General features: G+C 40.6%; 1 protein-coding gene across 7 annotated transcripts; it reads right to left on the bottom strand.

The window, feature by feature from the left end:
- Nucleotides 1-338: 338 nt before the first annotated feature.
- LOC118386760 (single-minded homolog 1-like) lies at nucleotides 339-22,280 on the bottom strand. 7 transcript variants are annotated; one of them, XM_035774538.2, is made up of 13 exons: nucleotides 22,115-22,280; nucleotides 21,158-21,705; nucleotides 11,630-11,712; nucleotides 11,478-11,498; nucleotides 11,161-11,250; nucleotides 10,831-10,939; nucleotides 10,640-10,725; nucleotides 10,222-10,421; nucleotides 9,577-9,683; nucleotides 8,833-8,980; nucleotides 4,743-4,908; nucleotides 3,919-4,312; nucleotides 339-2,533 (listed from the first exon to the last, which is right to left on the bottom strand). In XM_035774538.2, exons 2-13 carry the CDS (start codon nucleotides 21,330-21,332, stop codon nucleotides 1,737-1,739), a joined length of 2,376 nt encoding a protein of 791 aa, XP_035630431.1. In that variant the 5' UTR covers nucleotides 21,333-21,705; nucleotides 22,115-22,280; the 3' UTR covers nucleotides 339-1,736. The 7 variants fall into 7 exon arrangements, with proteins under 7 accessions (XP_035630431.1, XP_035630432.1, XP_035630434.1 ...); XM_035774539.2 differs by lacking the exon at nucleotides 11,478-11,498; XM_035774541.2 differs by lacking the exons at nucleotides 21,158-21,705; nucleotides 22,115-22,280 and adding an exon at nucleotides 12,314-13,059.
- Nucleotides 22,281-24,156: the final 1,876 nt, after the last annotated feature.

The following is a 24,156-nucleotide window of genomic DNA, read 5'->3' as shown; positions in this document are numbered from 1 at the left end:
CATGAAAATTAAATATTTTTTGTAATTTAATTTGAATTTGGTGCTCTGCAATTCAGCGGATGTTGACGAAAATGATCCTGCTGACGGGATGGGTACATCAAAGAGGGTTTTAAAGCGGAAGTGAGTAACACAGGCTGTGTGCTGTGATGGAGTGATATGAGGCCAACTGTCAACTGGAACAAATTACAACCAAAATAACTGTAGCTTCAAATGTTACTTTTAGAGCCGCACAACGCAGCTCAAAGTGTTATTTAACAAATTGTATCCACTCGTTTGATCAAACCGAGTCCTCCCACACATTAAAGGCTAAATTAAAACCACAACATCAAAGAGGGTTTGATTGCACCTGTATTTAGAATCAAAATATGTTTTATCCCCAGTTAATAAATACTCTTATGACCTGTTGTCCAAAAAAAGAAAGCAATTTCTGAACATATTTACTTCATAAATAAAATTAGACAAGAGATACTTTACATATTTTCGGAAACGAAAAGTGAAATGGAACAATATTATTTTCTCAATTGAAACACATGAAGAAGCACCAGAAGTTTAAAGTGATACACATTGATGTCATGCCTGAAAGGAATACTGTGAGATTCTGTCTATGAATTCTTTGACTTACCCAGAGTCAGATGAAATTGTGTATACAATTTGTATGCCTCTGCATGCAGTAAGAAGGAAGTTAGAGGTAGTTTCTCGAGCCAATGCTAACTAGCGTAATGACTGGAAGTCTACAGGTACAGTAGCATACACTAGCATACACCTAGGGGTAAGCAGAAAAACTGCTTCATTGCCAGAATCTCACAGTATCCTTTTAGAATTTCTACTAACAGGGGAAATTGGGCAAATAATATATAATCCTTCAAAGGGGTACACAGATAATGCAGACTTTGAAACTAAAGCAACCCTGCCACCAAATGTTGTACTTTGAAAAAATGAGATTAAATAAAAATAATTTTATTCAACACAATTAATAAATATGGAAAAACATTGGCATTTCATTAAAAAAAAAATTTGAAGTATTTCTGAGAAAGTTAAGCAATACTGACTCAGTTGAGGTCAAGGGGGTAAATGCAATTGAATTGCATATTGTCTACTACCATGAGAAAATGTGAGAGTTCACTCCGATAGACCTACTTACTGGTGCATGACTGTTGGGCCTAAAACATTGGGTTTATCTTTAACCAAGCTGAAAACTCACTGAGAACTTGAATAGTCATTCTGCAGCGTCTCAGTTCAATGCAGGGGTAGGAATTCAATTGTCCAGAGGGCAATATTTGGAATGAAACGTCATAATTACGTCAGTTTCTGGTTGTAAAGTGGTTTGTAGACGTCAGATAACAAGATGACAAGTTACGATGTCTTTTTAATGATGTCATATTTTGGTTACAATTTCAGTAGGTTACAACCAGGTCAAGACATATTTTTCTGGTCGGTAAAAAGGCATTGAAAGAATTACCTTTTTATTATCAGTATACAACTTGACTAAGGCATAACAAAAGCTGCCAGCCTGACATCATTGCAACCAGCTTTGCTTGCTGGGTCTGGGCTCTAAAGGGCACAGTGAAGTGTAACAGAGCAGACCGGTGTTATGGGGAATATCCTATGTCCTATGTTAGGCGCAAAAAAATAAACAAAAAGAAAAGACCAAACTGTATGAGGAGGATTCAGTTCATAAGTCCCACATACACACTCCATCATTGAGACACTAGGATGGATCTGTCCGTTATGTATGGTCAGCTCCCATTGGTGATGATCACTGATGTACCCTTGTGTCCTTGCATCTGGTCGGCCTGCATCCTCATGTGGGGCACCATGTCGTACTGAGCCCCTCCGCAGCCCAGCCCCGAGTAGTTCCTCAGGCTCTCTGCGTCATACAGGTGCACCTGGGAGTAGCCGGTCAGGGCATAGGCAGCATGCCTGTCCAGGGGCTGCATCTCCTGGGCCTGGTAAGGCAGTGGGCTCCCCTGCTGCCCTAGAGGGTGGTGGTGGGGTGGGACGTCTGTCTGACCCTGCAGGTAGTCTTTTGAGACAGACAGGCCTGACCTGGGGATCCCATCGGTGCTGGGGCTGCTGAGGCGCGGCAGAGACGCCGGACTGGCTATGTTGTTGTCGATGTTGCCGTGGGAATCCAAAACCTTGCCGCCATCAACGCGGGGATAGAGGCGCTCGGAGGTGAGGGTGAGGTTGATGCCGTTGGCGACCCCCGGCCCGCGGCACACCACGCCAGGCATGGCGGCCTGAGGGAGGGGCAGGGTAGAGGGGGTGAAGGAGCAGGGGCTGTTGTTGGAGGGGCCCCCCACTGGGCCCAGGGCGTCCAGTGGCCCCTTGCGCAACTGCAAACGGCTCTCCTCCTCCTTAATCATGTGCTGCGTGGCATGGATCAGAGTCTCCATCTTGCTGGGCTCCTGAGGACTCGCCCGGAAATGGTCACTGCCAGTGCCATCGCGGCAGCGCTCGCCCGAGTCACTGGTGGAGCCTCCGCCCCCTTCTGGTGAGCTGACCACGCTCTCTTCGTCCCAGTGACCCCTTCCTGTTAGACAAAGTGGCAACGTTTAGAAATCCAAGGTTAAAATCTCAAAATGTATGTAATAATAATACCACCATTTAATCAACAAAACTCTTAGAGCCATCCCAAACTCAAATGTACATATGATTTTCACAGTACATGGATTTATTGCATATTTATGTAATAATCATGTGAGTTGGTGCCTATGACTGCAATTAACCCATAACAGTCTAACCCCTGCCTAAGCTATATGGAATTTTTTTAAGACGAAGGATCATTTAGCTATTTGATTTAGAATGTTAAGACCCCTTGATGTATCCCCAAAAAATCTAAATAAATGATTTGATGAAATGGGCCTTACTGCTATTAGCCCATAAAAATGCATTGAATAACAGATTCACTACATGAAATAACAGATAGTCCCACCAAAGAAATGTAAAGGAAGGTTGTTCTGAGAGATTTAAGAAAGATCAGGAAGATATTTTTTTAACATGTATTTAACCCCTTATTTTTGGCACTCCACTGGTACCGGGGGACCTTCAGATGAGTCTCGTGACGAGTCGTCCTCGAGCAAAACAACCCACATGTACATGTTCGTGAGAGTCTCACCTTTCCAAAATGTGTCATATTAGTGTGGAGCCCAAACTGCTCGGACGCTACAGACAGAAGTTGGCAGATCGGCTGAACCGACTTCAGACGAGACCCAAGACGCTTGTGGGGGTCGTAGAACAAAAGGGAGAACACCCTTGTGTTTGTGAGGGTTTGTAGGCCAAACCGTTCGGATGCTGCAGACGATTTTGGGAGCAGACCGATTGTCAGGATGTCTCAGGGTCTGACTCTGGCACCTTTCACCGCAGATGCGGAAGTGCGACATCGGGCAGATGCGGTGGATTGAGACACATCCAATGCAGATATCTCCATCTTAAACTGATAGATTGTATTATGCTAATTCGTTTTCCACTTGGGCGCAGACATCGACTCTAGGGGTTTTTAATACAAACTTAAAATAGGACTGGAATGGAGGACTACATTTTGTCATTATATTCATTCATCCACATGACCTAGCTGGCACCGGTTTCAACTATTGTTTGCACAGTAAGCGTGAAATGATATTTGATAATGTGCATACAACTGAACAAGTCATGTAAATCCCTAACAGACAGTACATTCCTGGCAGCAGCATCTTTGGGAGTTGTCTCTCAGTTTGAGGACATGAAAGATGAAATAAGTTTTCTTGAACAGTGGCAAATTATTGCAAACAGACGGTAACAATCAGCATACTGGCGAGAAACAGTGTAAACAACTTCCCATGGTCCATAATGCCCTTGGCCTATTCAATAAAGGAGCTACCAGGGAAAAGTGATGTTTGATGATTTTCTAACCAGATGGCTGTGACCCTAACGCCTCACCATGGACCACGCTGTGGTAGGAAGTGAGGTCGTAGCCCTCGCCATTATCCAAAGACGACTTGGGCAGGGAGAGGACGGAGCGTGTTGCGTCCCACCAGGCCTCCCGTCCAGATTGGGGAGCAGCGCCCAGGAAGTAACGGCCAGCCTGGCAGTGGGCACCGCTGTCGCAGGCAGTGGCAGGATGGTGGGAGTGGCTGTGCGTAAGGTCCTCCTCGGAGAGAGCCAGGCCATAGCAGAGGGAGCCGGAGTCTGGGTAGAGTCTGTAGGCACAGGCCCCGCCCTCCGCTCCCTCACCTTGGTCCAGCAGCTGAGGGGAGGCAGATTCTGTCAGAGGGCTGCCTCCCCATTGGCTGTCCTGGTCGGACTCGGAACGCTCGGGGTGAAAGGCTGAAAACTGGAAAAAAGTTGAACATGTTTGGAAACTAGAACTTGGAATGTACAAGGTTTCAACTACGTTTTAAAGTAGTAGAAGGTGGTGTTACACCCTCTCCATCTTCTGTGATGTTTACCTTAAAGACACATTATACTGATTATTGATGAAGAATGTTGCACACGAGTCATGTATTCTGGTCTGTCAAGTCACAAAGTCTGCCTTGTTTCTGGTGTATGTATGTCAGGATACTAGTTTGTTACAACACCTTGCCTAGAACAAGTGTCAAATTTGTATCAAATATGTATCACGTCGTTGTAAAGAGGCACCGTCTTGCTTTATGTCGGCTCTTGTACCTGAACCGGGCTTAAGAGAGTTTGTGGCTCAGGGCGAAATAATCAGACCTGTTCTAATCGTATCACTGTGTACACCACACCGGTACCAAGTGTCTTACCTGCTGTGGGTAGGGAGACACTCTGATTTTGGCCTTGGTGTGTGTCATACGGGACTTGGTCCCCTTCCTCTCCTCTGTACGACTCGGAGGGCTGCTGTAGTGGAACGCTGGCTTGCTAGGGGTCATCTGGTCCAAGGACAGCTGCATTCCCTTATACTCAGTATCTCTACACACACAGACACAGATGAGAGCGAGCACATTAGCAAAAAAAGATGGAACTCTGGCACAATAGTAATCCAGAATACTCCATGAACAATTCAATGGATCCCTCGACCAACATTTTGCTCAATAGACCTTCATCAGGGTTTCACAGAGGTGTGACTTGCACACGTAGTGAGCACATTTAAAACATGTTATTTCACAGAATTGTGTCAATACAGTATATAAAATGATGTACAATAAGTAATTTCTCCAATATATATATATATATGTCTCTGCCAATATTTACTATTGATAGTGAGAGAGACATAATTCACCAACACCTTCTTTGGAGTTTTGATTAATTTATTAATGGGATGACAATTAGAAATGAGTAGGTTATAAAAGATAAACTAGGTTGAGAGATTAACCCTCCTTTTTTGAGAAACACAACCAACACCCGAAGCAAAGTTAATAATTAATTTCTACTGCACAAACATTGTCAGAACACACGCACTTCCACTCACACACAAATTACAACCATTCCCATAATGTCAACACCATGCCTGTTGTGAATCTACTCCCTCAGTCTCATCTTACATTCTCTTGAGGTGAAAATGTACCCCGACACACACACACACACACACACACAACCCCCTCCCAGATTGAATAACATAACATTGACTATTCATTTGTCACCTGCATGTACATATCATATAATGCATCTACCACCTTAGCATTCTAACCCACTGTCCTGGGAATGAACTCTATCACACTTCAACGTCATGAAGCACTTCCTGTGTCAAACTCTCTGCAAACATGACCCTATTCTTAACTTATCACATCAGCAGTATGTAATACCAGCACGTGGCATTTTAAACCCCTGTTCCCTGTCTCTGACCCCACTCAACCAGTTGCTGTAGTATGTTTCTTAATATGACCCGCTCTTTATGTGTGTGGCACCTTGCAATGGGAAAGGCAATATTTGGATAGTCCGTGTTTTGTGAGACATAGGGGGCATCCCAAATTGCACACTATTCCCTACATAGTACACTACGTTTGACCAGAGCCCTATGGGCCGTGGTCAAAAGTAGTGCACTATAGAGTGTTAATTGAAACACAAACATGGTTATTGCTCTTGCAGGTACAGTAGCAGTGACTGGTTCTCCATCCTATGTGTTCTCTCGGTGACCTATGCGAGAGCCAATAGTGCTGATATAGGCTTTTGTGCAAACTCAGCTGTGTTAGCTGAATTCCACATGGGGGTCAAAGTCAGACCACCTCCCATCTGAAATAAGCCACTGGCTCTCCATCCCAGAATCATGATTTATTAATGGAATGATGTGAACAGATGGAATAAAATGCTGTAGGTTAAGGTGGTGAAATGGCTTTGCTGGTCTAGTATGTATTGTAAAATTCAGCAGTATTTGAAAGGTATTTGATGTTTATTTACTGTATGTTGGTGTATCTCACAGGGTTCAATCAAACCAGTGCTGAGGGGGAAAACGTGTTCCATCTGCTGCAAAAACACATAAATCTGTATTACCTTTAGACCATTTTTAGAGGGAGAACCCAAGTGTAACTCAGTGTTTCATCCTCAATACAAGCTAAACGTGTTTCATCCTGAATACAAGCTAAACGTGTTTCATCCTGAATACAAACTAAACGTGTTTCATCCTGAATACAAACTAAACGTGTTTCATCCTGAATACAAGCTAAACGTGTTTCATCCTGAATACAAACTAAACGTGTTTCATCCTGAATACAAACTAAACGTGTATCATCCTGAATACAAGCTAAACGTGTTTCATCCTGAATACAAGCTAAACGTGTTTCATCCTGAATACAAACTAAACGTGTTTCTTCCTGAATACAAGCTAAACGTGTTTCATCCTGAATACAAGCTAAACGTGTTTCATCCTGAATACAAGCTAAACGTGTTTCATCCTGAATACAAGCTAAACGTGTTTCATCCTGAATACAAACTAAACGTGTTTCATCCTGAATACAAGCTAAACGTGTTTCATCCTGAATACAAGCTAAACGTGTTTCATCCTGAATACAAGCTAAACGTGTTTCATCCTGAATACAAACTAAACGTGTATCATCCTGAATACAAACTAAACGTGTTTCATCCTGAATACAAACTAAACCTGTTTCTTCCTGAATACAAGCTAAACGTGTTTCATCCTGAATACAAGCTAAACGTGTTTCAGCCTGAATACAAGCTAAACGTGTTTCATCCTGAATACAAACTAAATGTGTATCATCCTGAATACAAACTAAACGTGTTTCATCCTGAATACAAATTAAACGTGTTTCATCCTGAATACAAACTAAATGTGTATCATCCTGAATACAAACTAAACGTGTTTCATCCTGAATACAAATTAAACGTGTTTCTTCCTGAATACAAGCTAAACGTGTTTCATCCTGAATACAAGCTAAACGTGTTTCATCCTGAATACAAGCTAAACGTGTTTCATCCTGAATACAAGCTCAAATGCTAAACGTAGTATCATCCTGAATACAAACTAAATGTGTTTCATCCTGAATACAAACTAAACGTGTTTCATCCTGAATACAAGCTAAACGTGTTTCATCCTGAATACAAGCTAAACGTGTTTCATCCTGAATACAAGCTAAACGTGTTTCATCCTGAATACAAGCTAAACGTGTTTCATCCTGAATATAAGCTAAACATACAGTATGAATACACTAGAGAAGCCTCACTCCTTATTGAGTTGTATTTCTGAGTGTGTTGGGGTTTGCGGTAAATACAAAACAATAGTAAATACACAAGAGCTGAAATGCAGACGGCTTAAATGAATACACACACACACACAGAGAGAGAGAGATTAAAGAGCTTGGTCTGGATCATCCAAACCTAACAATGAAAATCCAACACGGGCAGCATTTATGAGATGGCTATCGATTTCCGGTTTACTGTCATATAGATTTTCTTTCCTTAGACACCAGGTCAATAATGAAAGTAGGTATTTTCCCCCAATGTTTATCTTACTGGTCTCAAAGGTCTTATCGCACCCGAAAAAACATGTTCTGTGTAAAGTAGGGTGTATCAATAGAGGTGGCCATAAAGGGAACAAACTGAGAATGTGAGAGGTACACACAGCCCTACCCACTATCAGTCTAGCTGGGGTCATGAACAAAGTTTGTTGGTATTTCACTGATCTCATTCCCAGACACTTGTCTGGTGGACCAATGTGTCAAACTTGGCCTTCATTAGCCAATACAAAAAGGTCGGGAGTACCTCCCCTCGCATAGGCATTAATCTACCAAACAATCATCTCCCACAACACCTTCCCCCTACCCCTCCCTGTACGCTAGCACACCACAAGCGCAGAGCCACGCCTCGGTGTGATTCGCAAAAAAGGAATGATGACAAATCACAGAAGGCTGCTAAGTCGAAGACGGCTCATAATAATGGCTGGAATGGAGTCAACGTAAAAAGGTATCAACCACATGGAAACCACGTGTTTGATGAGTTCGATACCATTCCAGATGTTCCCTTCCAGACATGATTATGCCTGTGTGACAAATACTTTATTTAGTAATAGACTCCCACTAAGGCCGGCTTTGAATAGTTATATTCACTGTCAGCAATAGCCTGGGGACGAGGTCAGTATTTCACTAATATCGCAGGCCACGAGAAGGTCATATTTTGTATGTGGAGATAGTTATGTTTATTCATTCAATTATTTGTTGCTTCTGCTCTGACAATGCCATTCTAATTGCCCCGAGGGGTTTCATAAACTCAAATCAAATTCAATTGAATGAATAATACTAATAATGATGATGATGATGATGATGATATTTATATATTTAGTCCTCCACAACTTCAGATGTTGATGAAGTAGAGAAATGGAGTAGCTTGAATCGATTTGAATGGAACTGAATTGAATGGAGTTGAATTGGACAGAATGAGACTCACGTAAGAACGTAGTTGACGCTGACGATGCAGTGGGGTCTGGAGGAGCGGCTGTTGTGGACAATGGTGGCGTAACTTTGCACCCACACCCAGCCTCCCTGTTTGGCTAGGAAACGGTAGTACTTAGTGGTCACCTGGCCCTTCACCAGCACTGTGAGGATCAAAGGAGAGGAGATGGAAGGGGTGGGAGTTGGGGAGGAGGGAGAAGATAGGAGAAGAGGAGACATATTTTAGTTTGGATTGTTTTGACCATGATTTTTGGATGATTGACAACTGAGTGCGGCAGGGGGCCGTTCCATCACTTGCTGTCCCCATGGTGTGTTACAGAGACCACCTGCTGTGTGCCAACGAGCGGTGGCTGTTGTCCTCGATTCCACATGTCGAACCGTTGGAAAATGTATTGATAATGATGGCCGATATTCTGGTCTGAGGCACTCAGTTGCACTCTGCTGACCAGCATTCTGGTGTGTGTTCTAAAGGGGCTGAATCCTAACTTTGAATCAATACCCTTTAAGTCAGAGTACCACATGTGGTGTGGATCTCAAGTTATGATTTCCTCTGGAGTGTTGAAATGCACAGCTAGCTAATACTGTATGTGTGTTAGAGGTCAAGGTCTGGTGTAGTTTATAGTTGTGTCCTTTGATAAAAATGTATTTCAATGTGTGGGATAAAGTTAAGGAAAAGAGCCAAAGGTCCAGTAAAAGGTAGTCTGACGAGGCAGGGCCCAACCTACTGTAACTAACTCACACAGGTGGTGGGCACAACGCAGGTGGAAGGTGTCACAGCTGTGGACGTGGTGGTACAGGGTCTTCTCAATGAGGTCCTGGGGCTCGTAACCAGTCAGCTCTGCCACCCTAGGGAGAGGAGGAGGGAGGGAAGGAGGGAGGAAGGGGTGAGAAGGCAAATGTTTTTGTCCTCTCTTTCAGCCATGGACTTTCATTTATTGAAGTTCATGCTGTTCTCCCTCCATGTATCATTATATGCTCAGAGTTCTATTGGATCCAAACGTGTTTTCATGCTGAGAAGGAACAGAATGTTCTGTAAAGTGGACCCCAGTGGCTTGAGGTCCAGGATTCCACTTTAAAACAATAAGACATTATACTTTTTAGATGCAGTAAGCCATTATAACTCCATAAATAATGGAATATATTGTAGCATTTCATGTTTGTGAATTCAATACTGTTTTTGTTCCATTAAGTTGGGGACTTAATAGTCATTTAACAACTGTCACCGAGCACTAGTGGAAAAAACATTTTAAAAAACGACTTTAGCTGGTTTATGTCATGGCTGGCTCATCAAAACACCTGCTGTAGGACTATGTAATTCAGTTATTCTCCTCCATATCCTATCCTTCAACCCATGCTTTATTTGTATGTTTTGCTGTAGACCTACCTCGAGTCGAGGAAGATTAGCTTCATGTCGAGGCTGGCTCTGAACATGAACATGTTGCTGTGCAGCTTGATCTCTGTCACGGCGCTGGGAGGCAAAGAGTGTCCCACTGCCACCAGGCCCACGTTCTGGTAGCAGCCGTCGAAAGACAACATGTCCAGGCTGTACTGACGGATCTTTAGGTAACCGCTGCAGTGGATCACCTGGGGGGGGTTGTTGCTATTTTGTCCAGTCTTATGTATTTTTTTTTTACACTCACTGTAAATGTTTAAACATTTCCATAACTTATACTTACACCTATCTTTACGCTTAATTAAGTTATAATTAATTTTGCATTTTTTAAATCAATAGAATGTGTATACAACATAGATAGTACTTTCAAGCAGCATTAGGCTATATACTTCCATTGCAAATCGTCTACCTTATATCCACCACTGGTGAGGCCGGCATTTCTCTTTGCCAGCACACATTTCATCCTCAAGAAGAAAGAGCGCTCCATCTCATATTCTGGAAGAGGAGACTGAAAATATCAGTCTATTATCCAACGTACAAAAATGTATTCTATATGGGGTTTTATTCTCTCCAAGTTGGGCCTATATTCATATAGCCTACCTTGGGCGAAATGTGAGTGGTACGGCTGATGTGGGGTGAGAACGGCAGTCATTTCGTCGTGGTCGGCGGGGTGGACATATTCGTAAATACTGTTCCCGGTCAGCTCTACCTGTTAAGAATTACCTCGGTAATTAAACAGTATTAATCACTCAACCATTCAAACATAATTCCATAATATGGAACATGAAAAACATTTGCAATATGGATATCACGAGCTCTTAAGCCTTATGCATAGCAAATAAAAAGACTCCACTCACTCGACCAAATAAAACTTGAAAAACCAAAAACACTAAATAGGCTAAGATTAATAGGCTATGACCAGGTGCTGACCTGAGAGAGTCCCAGATGGACTGATGCTGTCTCAGATATGTACATGATCTTTCCGTCCGGCGCCACTACAAAGATGAAGCCGTCCAATGTCTGGAGAAAAAAATGCATAAATTAATGCGTAGATCAAAGAAATATGAGACCTATTCAAGAGCACTCAATGCATTACAGTCAGATTCGTGAGATCAAATATCAAACTAAACGTAACAGAACATGACTAGGCAGACATATATAGGCTACATTTTGAGAATCATTATTTTTTGTAATATAATATTTCACAGTAATTTAGAAAATATAAATTAGTAAGCTTTCTAAATTACCTGGAGGATGTGGGATCCAACCTATCAAATCAAATGCAACATGTCTACATACATCTTAAGAATGATTATTTTCATTACTAGTAGGCTATTTAAACCATCATATTTGGCAGTGAATGTTCTATTAAATTGGTAGACTAAGCTTCCTAAATTACCTGGAGAAGATGGGATCCCAGCTCACGTCCGACATTGTCCAAAGTTTTCGTTCGACTCGTGTGACCCCAAGCTTCACCCAAACCTGAAACAAAGCACCAGTATGTATATCAGCTCCTTTTCGCAAACCATATAGTCGTGCAATAATACACGTAACGCATGTGACAATGTTTCTTTATGCTGGTTTTTATTACGCTAGTTCTCTCTGTCGGCCTACGCCTATATATTTTAATAATAATAATAATAATAATAATAATAATAATAATAATAATACATACATACAGCTAATGTGTGTCCCAATTTTTTTTAAGTACGATGAACAAAATGCTGCAGAAAGTTGTTACAAATTAAGTGAACATCAAAACTTTAAATGCATTAAACATATGACATCCTCAACGGAACCAACAAAACACGATAATGCAAATAAATACAAGCGGCTCTTCTCGCAACGCCATGCCAGATAGAAAATGCTAATCGTACAAAAACAATCAGTGTCTGAGTAAAGACTCGAATAACCCACCACCATTTCACATTTCAATATTGTCCAAACGATCCCTTCGCGTTTACACAGCTCAACAACAATACACAAATTATTTGGTCAACATTTGAAATAGCTTTTGCACAGCTCATCTCCTTATTTGTTTAGAAGTCAAATTAACCCAGGTGCCGTGGAAAACATATTTTACATTCTGCACGCATGCAAAGGAGCCTCCCTCTGAAAACAACATGCAGCGTTGGTTTGCAATGAGCTTGACGCAGTGATTTAGGCCTATAATAATGGACAAGGAGAGTATAGCCTATTTGATATATTTGTTGCCTTTTTCTTTTACGCAAGGCCTATAGGCTATTTGATATTTTCACAATTAGGCGATGCTATTCTTTTAGCAAAAACGTATATTTTTTTGTCTGGCAATTTACTGTTAATTTTAGCTCCAAAACATGACCAGTCGAAAGTAAGCCTGCTTTATAGACACATTATTTAAAACATGTTGACATGAATGTAAGGATTATATAAGATTGTGATATGTTGTTGTGCATGCATGTCTGTCCCTTCGTTGCATGCGTCATATTCAAATTGCTAGCCGCTGCAATCATGGAGGAGAGGCTGTTTTTCTCGCAATTCAACTCAGCTACTATATCACAGGGGTCACAATATGTACAGGTTACTAATTTGTCTGATGTATTCGAGAAGCGAAACCGCGGACTCAATGAGCACTAAGGCTAGCCTACATGTCTTACAAATAGGCCTAATAGGCAAAGAATAGATGCACCTTGCGTTTGAAGTGCTACTTAACGGACGTCAAGTGCCCTGAACCATAGAATAGTCGATGTGAGCAGAGAAACTTCCCACTGGGCACAGACGTCAATTCATTGAAATTACTTGGAAACAACCCGTGTGTGCCCGGTGGGTTAACATCTCACATCTCTGCTCTAGGGATATTTTTTCAGATGATTACGAGGTTTCAGACAGGCTGAGCTGTTCCCCAGTTTCAATAACCCATTACAGGTAGGCCTAAACAAATATTATTCTGTTTGACTATTAGGCCTAACATTAGTTTGGGCGGACAACGGTTTAGGGCTTTCTCTGTTTTTAGACACATTTTTGACTATTTTAATTGGGCACATTTTCTTTTTTCATAAAGAACGTCTAGTGTTTAGGCCCCTGAACACGGCAGTTAACCCACTGTTCCTAGGCCGTCATTGTAAATACGAATTTGTTCTTAACTGACGTTTTAAATAAAGGTTCAATAAAAAATAAATACAAAATATACCAAAACATTCATCAAATTCAATACAAGCCTTATCAACATGTTTATTTAGCCAATTCATGTCAATAGTTGTCCAAAATAATTCATCCTGTGCCTATATTGGCTATTTTTCAGCTATGTTTTCTACAAGCAATTGATAACTTATGTCAACTGCTGAATAAATAGTTAGGCATATTTCCGTAATAATGATTTTCTAAAGGATGGGTACACTGTAAAAAAAAAAAAATAATAATAATTGCCCTAGTAAATTAATATATAGTGAATAGAAACATACTGTATAAATTGAATACAGTAGAATAACGTAAACAACATTGTATTTTGGGAAAAATTCATTTCGGACTTTACCGTACACCGTCCATCATAAAAGGTAAAACAAGCACCCCAAAAAAAGGGGCTACTTGTACAACGCAGGCCCCTTGTGGAAATTAGGCGAATTGCAACAATTTTGTCTGAGTTCGAACAACTTTCTCCCTCCCCTCCCACCCCTGTCAATATATTAAATACCAGTAATGGTACCGTCAGTTAAATACTATAACTTTTGGTACCGTAAAATTGTAAGCTACTGTAAAACAACAGTTTAAAAAAAAATACAGTAAGATAATTTGGTACCATAAAAAGACTACAGTATTATAATTGGTACCATACAGTCTTAGAAATAATTTGTATCATATTTCCCAGCATGCTCTACTGCAGGTAGATTTGTTTAAATAGTTTATTTTTTATCTGTGTTTTTTGCATGTACATTGATTCATTGATTAAACGCATTCTACACAAAGTTAAATTAAATAGAAATCTAAACTAATCCAATTAGTTAGTTTGATTTTTTTTGCATCCGTTATTGAAATGGTTGTTCCAGTTTAAATGGTTTAGATAGTCTACTCCCAATGTCCTGAACCGTGACAGTCAATCTCAATGCAAATTGTGGGTGAATGAAGATTCCACTAGGAATTACACATTACTCTGCAACCCAGCATAATGTGACTTGCAGGTAGGGTTGCAAAATACTTGTAACCTTCCCAAAATTCCCATATTTTCCAGAAATCCCAGTTGGAAGTGTCTTGGAAACAGGAAGGAATAAGCAGGAAATCCAGAATCGTTCGACCAGGATTTTTGGGAAAGAGTGGAATTTTGCAACACTACTTGCACGCCTAATGTGGCCTGTAAACCATGAGTTTCAGGCAGCTGTATTCGGATAAAACTAGACATCAAAATACGTTATTATGAGATATATAATGTATTGTCAAAAATAGTTTAATTGTCATGATAACATTCACCTAGGAACTCACTTGGTGAAAGCCACAGGACTGAAAATGATGGAACCATGTCTCTGTCACTAACAGCCATGGATGGTAGGTGACTGTACAATTCTCCCAAAAGGCAAGGCACACTGGGAAATATGCAAAGAAGGCTTCACGGTAAGAGTATTTGTTACCATAAAACAACTTGATAAGCGTTATTGACACTGCAAGTCAATTAATGCAACAGTAAACCATAAAAAACAATATACTGTTGCTTTTTACAGTAACTTACATGTAACTGGTCACCAGTAAGTTACTGTAAAATCAATGGGAAATGTTTTACAATGTAGGCTCATTTATAATCACAAATGGTAATCAAATATAATGTTTTCTAATTCAAATACAGGTACAGTAGGTAGAGTCCGATATGATGTAGAATAATCTGATTGATTCTAATGTGCACAATTACTTGGTCACAATAAAAATGTATTGTAGATGATTCTGATTAGCAATAATCAGATATTTCTAATACATAATGGCTGATAGCTTATAGGCTTATGCAAACACAATAGTGCAACGTTACAAATAGCCCAGAGAAAGCATTCCAAATAATGGTGTTGGTTTTTGTATCAGTAGGCCTTTGTCATACAATTAATTAGCATAGGCCTATTATAATTTTGTAATCATCAGTCCTCATTAGTCACTGTGTATCATCACATCTAAGTAGCCTACCTCGTGATTTCTTGCAACTTGCACCGGTAATTGTGTACGTAAAGTGAAAACAATTCAATGTGTCTGTTCCGTTTAGGTGACCTGCGATAACACTGTCATAACATGATATGGCAGATGCTACAGGCCTATAAGCTATTTTTTGCAACTTTTTTTTAAGATTCTTGCAATGTCATTCCTTGCATTTGCCATGAGCTTACCTAAACACAACGCTGGGAAACTTTATGGTTTAGATAAAGTGAAGACCTAGATAACCAATAGATGTGTAGCAAATATGCAAATACACATATTATTCACCATGCCAGTCACAGGAATGTCATGAACCCCAGACATCTTAGGGGGAGCAAATTATGTGAGGATTGCTGGGGGGGATTTTAAGCATTTTTAAGCATTTTTCAAACATCTGAAAGAGCTTTTTCCTGCAACCTGGAGCCATAATTATTATGCTTAATTCTATGTCAAAAATGTGTTTATTTTTCTGCATATCTAAGCATACCACTTGAGCTGTCTGTATCCTCCTGAATGGTGGTGCTCTTTCTTTAAGAAACTAAATATGCCCTCTGCATCCCTGCTAAAATGGTGAGTCTTATTCAGTAGCCTACATTTAGTAATTGCTTATTTTCTAAAGTCTACCAACCTTGCCAGCAGGCATGGCAGTTAAGATAGTTAGACAAGCTAGTTACTATAACTTGATTTATAGTAGGGGTGTGCCCAGTACTTGAACAAAACTAGTATGTAACTATATGGAGAATTTTCCAAATAGGATTATGACATGACACAATAATTTTTTGTAATTATTTGTGATCTGAAAAAAGTAATTTTCAGCAGGCAGTACTCATCTCTCTTTCACTCAAACAAAGTGAAGAGCCATGTTCTCTAAACAACTTTTGGCTAGTTCTTCTGTCTGTTTATACAATGGGTGTGTCTAATCCTGAATGCTGATTGATTAAAACCGCATTCTTGCCGGTGTCTATGCCACAAGTTACCACTGGCTAAATATATGACATTAAAAAGCCTACTCTGTTCTATCTGACTGTGCAATCCACTGTTTAATCAGCCCAGCCAGGCAATTAATAGACTTGATCTCCACTATAAAAAGCATCTAGACATTATCTCACATTTCTTTTAGACTAACATTTTGTTTTCAACAGCAGAGATTTGTATAAACCTTGCTGTCTGTCTCTCCGACATTTGCAACATTGTTTCAATATTCAAATTTGATCTCCAGCTGTTGCATAGTAGGCTATGAGACAGACAGGCAGGCAGCTTTTCTCAGCCAGTCAAAATCACGAATCAGCATAGAAAACAGGTACAACTAAATGAAGTGCAGCTAGTTATTTCCTGCTTCAGTTTGAAGTGATTGTGTTAGCTGTGTTGTTGGCTAGCTCCTCTGAACAACGGTGTCCTGGCGAGTGAGCACATTTTCTATGTCAGGTGAAATCGAGCATCATTAGCTCATTGTTTTGCATGAATCCAAATAAATGTCACTAGAAAACAGCTTAAACAAATGCAAATACAGCTACTTTGTAGTTATTATGGCTGCACTGTTTGACTGTTTGACCCGACTATATGTTAGCCGTAGTTGGCTAGCTAGCAAGTAAGGGGTTGCCAGCCAGTAAGTCAGTAGACATTTAAAACCAACTACTGGGTGGTGTCTAAAGATACAGAACTAATGTCTCTGCCAACAGAACTGATAGAACGAACAACCAGCCTGCTTGGGTAACAACCCTAGATTCGTGTCAGGACGACATCTTGTGGAAGGATGAAATAGTGTCAAGAGATTCCTGAAAATAACATTCTTAACCCCTGTGTGGTGTTCGGGTCTGTGGGACACATTTTCAAAGGTTACTAGAAGAAAAATTATACAATGAAAAAAAACAATTCAACCTGAGACTCGTTGGCCTTGGCTCATTTTCTGTGAAGAACTTGTAAAAGAACGCATTTTCATTGAGCTAGTGTGGAAGATGAAGAATTTCAGAATAGGAGGGTCCCGTGTCTGTCAATTCATAGTCTGACAGTGTTATGGAAGAATAGGATGAGATTGACACTCAGCCAGCCCCAGGACCAGCCAGTCAGCAACCACCTCATCAGCAGCCTGCAGGAGGAGACATATGGATGTAAAAGAAAAAAGCCCCGCATGAATGCCAACGTGATAAGGATGCAACCAAGGCCGACGCAGATGGCTGTCACTAATATGGAGGACATAAAGTCTTCTTTTGAACTGTTCATCCCAGACACCATACAGAAAATCATTCTGGACTGCACTGATTTGGAGGGAAGGTGTGTTTTTGCAGAGATCCAAACTAATTTACTTGGATACTTCAGGGTTATTATCCTTGCTGGTGTTCTCAGATCAAATGGGGAATCCACAGAATCCCTGTGGGATGCAGAAACTGGCAGGGAACCTTTCCGTGCAACAAGTTCTCTGGGAAAACTTCCACATTATTTCCAAGATTATCCGCTTCAATAACCGAGACACCAGACCATCTCCGCAGCAGAGAGACAAGCTAACTGCAATCAGGTCAGTGCAGAGAGACAAGCTAACTGCAATCAGGTCAGTATGGGACAAGTGGGTGGACTGCCTTTCCCTGTTTTACAACCCTGGACCCAACACTACTGTTGATGAGCAGCTTATGCCATTTAGGGGCAGCTGCCCCTTCAGGCAGTACATGCCGTATAAATATGCAAAATATGCTATCAAGATCTGGGCTGCCTGTGATGCTGCTTCCTCATATGCGTGGAACTTGCAAGTGTAGATGGAGGAGCCCCTGAGAAGAACCAAGGGATGCGGGTTTTCCTGGAAGTGACACAGAGACTCCATGGCCACAACATCACATGCAATAACTGTTTTACTTTGCACAAGCTTGGACAGGAGCTCCTCAAGAGGAAGCTGATGATGGTATGAACAGTATGAATAAACAAGCCAGAGCTACCTCCTCCGCTGTTGAAAACACGGAACAGGCCTTTCAATTCCTCTAAGTTTGTGTTCACAGCCGACACGTCCCTAGTGTCCTACGTGCCAAGAAAGGCAAAAATATGGTACTCTTGAGTACGCTGCATAGGGATGGGAGAATCTGTGGACAGGAACATTAAAAAAAACAGAAATCATAATGGATTACAATGCCACAAAAGGAGGGGTGGACAATTTAGACAAGCTGGTGACTGGCTACAGCTGAAAAACAAGAACCGTACGCTGGCCACTTGTGATATATACTTCAACATCTTGGACATCTCAGAGGAAAATGCGTTTGTCATCTGGATGGCGTTAAACCCAGATTGGAACAGAGGGAAGTTCCAGAGGAGACGCCCAGCACCACGAGAAAGAGCCAAGGCTTTGTTAAGACCTCAAATCCAGAGGAGGCAACATATCCTAAGTGCTCCAGCTTCTGCAGCCTTCGTGAGGAGGATTCAGGAGGAGGATGCTGGTGCCGCATCCGCCCGACCCACAGAACCAACAACTCCAATACCGGAAGTAAGTGTGAATGATATTGTTGCATGTGTGTGTGTGTCTGACTCTCCTACTTTGGCCTGCTGTAATTGTATATGTGAGTGAGATATTAGTAAAATTCCTGAACTAAGTGTTTTCATCACTATATAATTGCAGCCGGTAGCAACAAGAAGAAGCACTGCGATGTGTGTGAACACAAGAAGGACAGGAAGACACAGTACACATGCATCAAGTGCAAGAAATAAATGTGCAACACACACACAGTAAAACTCTGTCCCTCATGTGGTGTATAGACCAGCCTTATTTTGTGTTCAACAAGGTTCATTTATCATTTCCATAAAATACTGTATGTACAATTTTTTTCAGTTCAAAGCGATAAACATCTATATTGATGAAAACCTTGTGTCATTTATATTTCTTCAAGATAAGCATGATTTATTTTACCCATGTCTTGATTATAAAATGAATAGCGCTTTTATTGATAAAGGTGATCGAGCAGAGGTAAATGGCAAATATTAACCATGTATGCTATCTATATTGCTTCTAACTGATGTAAGTCAACATTGAAGTATTAAGTATTTTTTACGTTAATTGTTATGGCTGTATTGTTTTAAAAACCCAATAATGTTGTGGGTCCATCAGACCTGCGAACATTGGGAGAATAACAAAAACATGAACAACACACAAGGGTTCATGAAAATATATAAATCATCATTTGAATATGTTGGCTCCTCTCGACTTCTTCTCCGGCCAAACAACAGCAATTCCAACATATCCTCCAAACACCGGAACGGGCGGGGTATAGGTTGAGCCTGCTGCAATGATTGGATTACAACAAGCCGCTCTCTCTCAGCCCTCATTTCCCCAGACAGACATTCGTCGCTCTGTTGTACTCACTCACACTCAGTCACTCCTCTCAGGACACAAGTCTCCCCTCTTCTCCAAACATTGTGTGTGAATCAGAATCCATTGCTAGTTATTGTTGTTCAATCTAGTTATTTTCTGTCGATTTTGCCGAGGCCATAGGGTTTATTATGACTTTCTACTTGCCGTTGTTTAGTCGTCCTACTTTTTCTGTCTGTATAATTATTCCATTGCTGACTTTATGTCGTTATGTCGTTCTTGCTATTATTATTTATTTTCGCCCAGGCATGTTTCCCAAGCAACAGACCATTAGAAAATAAAATGACTAATGTAGATCATATATTTTGATTGTGGAAATGTTGTAGCATAAGTAGGCCTATCAGGAGATAAAATAAATGCTGGCAGTAGTAGCCAGCCATGCATTAGGCTATTAATTAGCCTGTGTCGTTGACAATTGTCTAGGATGAAATACGTCAAACGTGCATTTTCATATGTTGGGGTGGTAGACCGACCTTTGAACAATCTTTGTGAATGAGTGAAGGAACATAACAATGCCCTCCAAGATGCATCTCTGAGTGCTTGCAGCAGTAATGTGCACTTTAGGCTTTACCAGCATTTAAAGTGCACTTCCGGGTTTTGATCATGGAGTACATCTGACTATGAGTAGGCTATCATGTGTGATAAAAACAGATATGAGTATGACTGAATAGAAGTATGAAGAGATCACACCCCAGAAGCCTAGACATTTTTTATCTGGAAAAATCGAAAGCGACCTGAGTGGATGAATTAGTTCTTCTCCCGCTGTTTCGCGCCTCAGGTGATCAGATGCCAGTGGCACGGCAGGGCGTTTTATAATTGACGCGGCCGTCATTGTCAGTCACACAGCATAGCAGCCTGTTGAGATCGAGGGAAGATGGTGGCTAATCGCCTTCGACGCATTTTGATCCCCTGACCCCGAAAATGGCCTAAATGTAGGCACGCCGAGGCGTGGATCTGCGACGACCATCCGCATGCACGCACACGCACGCATGAAATTACACTAGCCTACTGTAGCAACATGGTAGCCTATTGTAGCAATAACTGGTAGATGAAAAAGACATATCAAAAGGCTAATAAGATAAAACAGCATCGGCAATGACTGCAACAGAAAGACAGCAGCTGCTAGGTGTCATCGCAATATAAATATAATAATATATAAATATAATAAAATATAATAAATATAATTACACAATCTAGCCTATTAACAGCTGTTATAGGCTATAACGTAGCATAATAAACCTATGCACAATAACCATAATATACAATTACAATAGACTACCTAATCAGTAGGAAAATGCAGGTGAATAAATAAAAAACAAACAAAATAACAGATAAGAGATGGGCCCACAGAAAAATACAAATAAGTATAGTCTACAGATACATGGCAAATGGCATAGCCTATATAAGAGAAGACTGGATTGTTAAAACTTAAAATATACTTACCCTGAGGGAAGACAATTCTCATCTTCAGATAACTTGTTGTCAGTCTTATTATAGACGCTTTGTCCAGCTGAGACGTGATAGCCGAGGGTAAAGGCAACATTTTGGCCAGTTCATAGAATTCGCTGTTCTCCTTTTCCCGTCTAGTCCTTGCAGCAGTTTTGGATTTCTCCTTCATTGTGTGTTCTCTCTCTCTGCCCCTCCTTTTGTTAAATGTTAGGCTATCATTCCTTTACTGTCATGTCGGTCCATCAAACCCAGAATATAGAACGATTTCCGTTTCGTCTATTTGTCATGATTTTGGCTTTTCAACTAACACCCTTAAAACGCGCGCTGTGGCCACGGTCAAGTGAAATGAGAGCAGCACTTCCAATGCACTTCAGACGGTTCCCGAATTCCTACACCGAAACATGCGCCGAATGGATAAGTTGATATCCCGTGTTCTTCTCGTGTAAATTAAGAATGTCTTGAAAGCACACGACATAAATTCTCCCTCAGAATGGTAAGGGGCCTGTCCACGGTGTAAACTGATACTGGCATTTCTCCATGCACTGAAAAACACAGGGCACAGCACAAGCCATACTATCATTAAAGGCTTACCAATATATTTTTGATCAACAAAATGCATTGTCATACCAAAACGCTACTTTCAAACTATGGAAACATGTAGGCTATTTTCTCAAATAAATCAAATGGATTATCCATGTGACAATAAGGCTTTATTATTGCTTTATTACAATGTGGCTGTTTGAGCATATAGTTTAATAATAATAACAAATAATAATAATACTAATTGCCTAATAATATCAATAATAGATAACAAATTATACATTATATATTGCAACAAATAATATGTAATAATACATCATAAACAAACGAATGATAATTCTACTACAATGACCAGGCCTATAGAAAATTGAAATATTTTAGCCCATTTTGTCGATGTTTTTTTCTACTTACCTCATCGAATAAAAAGATCCTCTAACTTTCACTACTCTCGCGCTGCCCGCAGGGGATTTTACCTGTCCTGAAGCGAGTTCACCTGTCCTGAAGCGAGTTCACCACTCGAGACAGTTAGTTTAGTCTCAGTTCCTCGCGGAATTCCACGCATACACTTCTCTAAATTAGGGACGCAAGACGAGTGGAATTCGTGTCCAGACTTCGTCTCCAAACTATCTCAATCTCGCTCTCGAGCTGCTCAGGACCAGCCCACTGCCACTCGCGCTCTTATTGGTCAGCATGTATCGAGACCGACTTTCTCATTGGACAGTCTTGAAAGAAATACACAGGAACCCGTAGTGAAAGTGGTTTTGGGTGAAACTTTCACGTCTGACACAGATTTAGCCGGACCTGACTGTTTTGTCTGGCGAGCTGTATTCATTCATCATACATCTAAACACAATTGGCTATCCATGGGAGAATGAGTCTACGCTAACGGTGGTGTGTTTTACATAGCTAAACCAACCAGAATCATTCTGAACTTCACCAATGCACATATGCATTGTAGACTTTAAAAAAAAAGTCATATATTTTATTTCTATGTTGTTGAGTGGACTGCTTAGTTCGAAATCTGGTTGTATTTACGCCAATATAACAGTTAATCTCCCTCCTTTTGTCACATATTGAGTGTCCTTTGTATAGGCAGCTGTGCCATACCAAATTACTTTAATACAATTGATCAATAATAAGCCCATAGCCAAGACATTACAGAATATATATTTTCTGAATTGATTTGTTTCTGAATTGATTTGTCTGCCCCTCAACCTTTTGCTTGTACCTTTTATTATGGGCGTAGTAGCCTGTGCATGGAGTGATATAGCGCCAATCGTTCTTGGCTGTTTTACCTTAGGTTATTACTTATCTTTTTACACAAATCCAAGAGTATTAATTTACCGGAATTGAATCGTATGGCCAATTAATTCATGTTTTTTATTAGCCAAATCGTTTAAAATGTTTATTTCAAAATCTGTTTGTTTTATGCTTACTGGCATTTTAAACGTTGTGTAGGACTACATGTTATAGGACAAGTACGAACATGTACGCACTCATACTGTACGACGCTCTAGGTAAGAGTGCTGCTAAATGACTAAAATGTACATGTAAATGTTATTATAGGCTACATTTCTATGGTGTTGTAGTTGTACTAGGCCTGTAGTCTACAGTATGTCTATTATTGATTTATACATTCCTTTAAAAAACATATTAATTCGTTAATCCACGACTGGATATCAGCGATATGTAGTCTTAATCTAATAACAGAAAAATATTGATTTGTCAACGCATAGATTATTTTACTCTGGATCTCAAAGCTTGAATGTGTTTACTTATTGCAAAGCGTGCTGTATATTATGCAATCGGTGTCTCTGTCATGAAATACAGCCCCCGGGCTGCTGCTACAACACTGTCAGTATACGTCCACATAAGCAGTATTACAAGCAATAATATGACTGTGATACGTGGTTGTAGCTACTTTAAGAGGAACGCACTAACTGGGCGGCAGGTAGCCTAGTGGTTGAGAGAGTTGGGCCAGAAGCCCCATGCCGACTAGGTGTGCCATTGCGCAGTGGATGTAACCCTGGTAGCTCTGGCTAACAGCATCTGCTAAATGACTCAAATGTAACTGTAAAAGTCGCTCTGCTAAATTACTAACATGTAAAGTCGAATTAAGTAATGTTTTCTTAGTAGCATCATTGAAACAACAAATCTCACAAACCTTAGAAGCTAAATTACTTTAATAAATTGAAACAAACAAGTTGCTCAAAACGTCCTATAACCATGCTCTCTGTTTCTCTCTCACCCCTCTCTCTCTCTCTCTCTCTCTCTCTCTCTCTCTCTCTCTCTCTCTCTCTCTCTCTCTCTCACACACACACACACACACACACACACACACACACACACACACACACACACACACACACACACACACACACACACACACACACACACACACTTGAGGCCCAAATTAAATGAATTCTGACCGCCTATTTCTCAATCTTATTATC

Source organism: Oncorhynchus keta, chromosome 8, assembly GCF_023373465.1.
Source record: "Oncorhynchus keta strain PuntledgeMale-10-30-2019 chromosome 8, Oket_V2, whole genome shotgun sequence".
Lineage (NCBI taxonomy): Eukaryota > Metazoa > Chordata > Actinopteri > Salmoniformes > Salmonidae > Oncorhynchus > Oncorhynchus keta.
The sequence above is the reverse complement of the archived record's forward strand: the minus strand, read 5'-3'. Positions and strand labels throughout refer to the sequence as shown.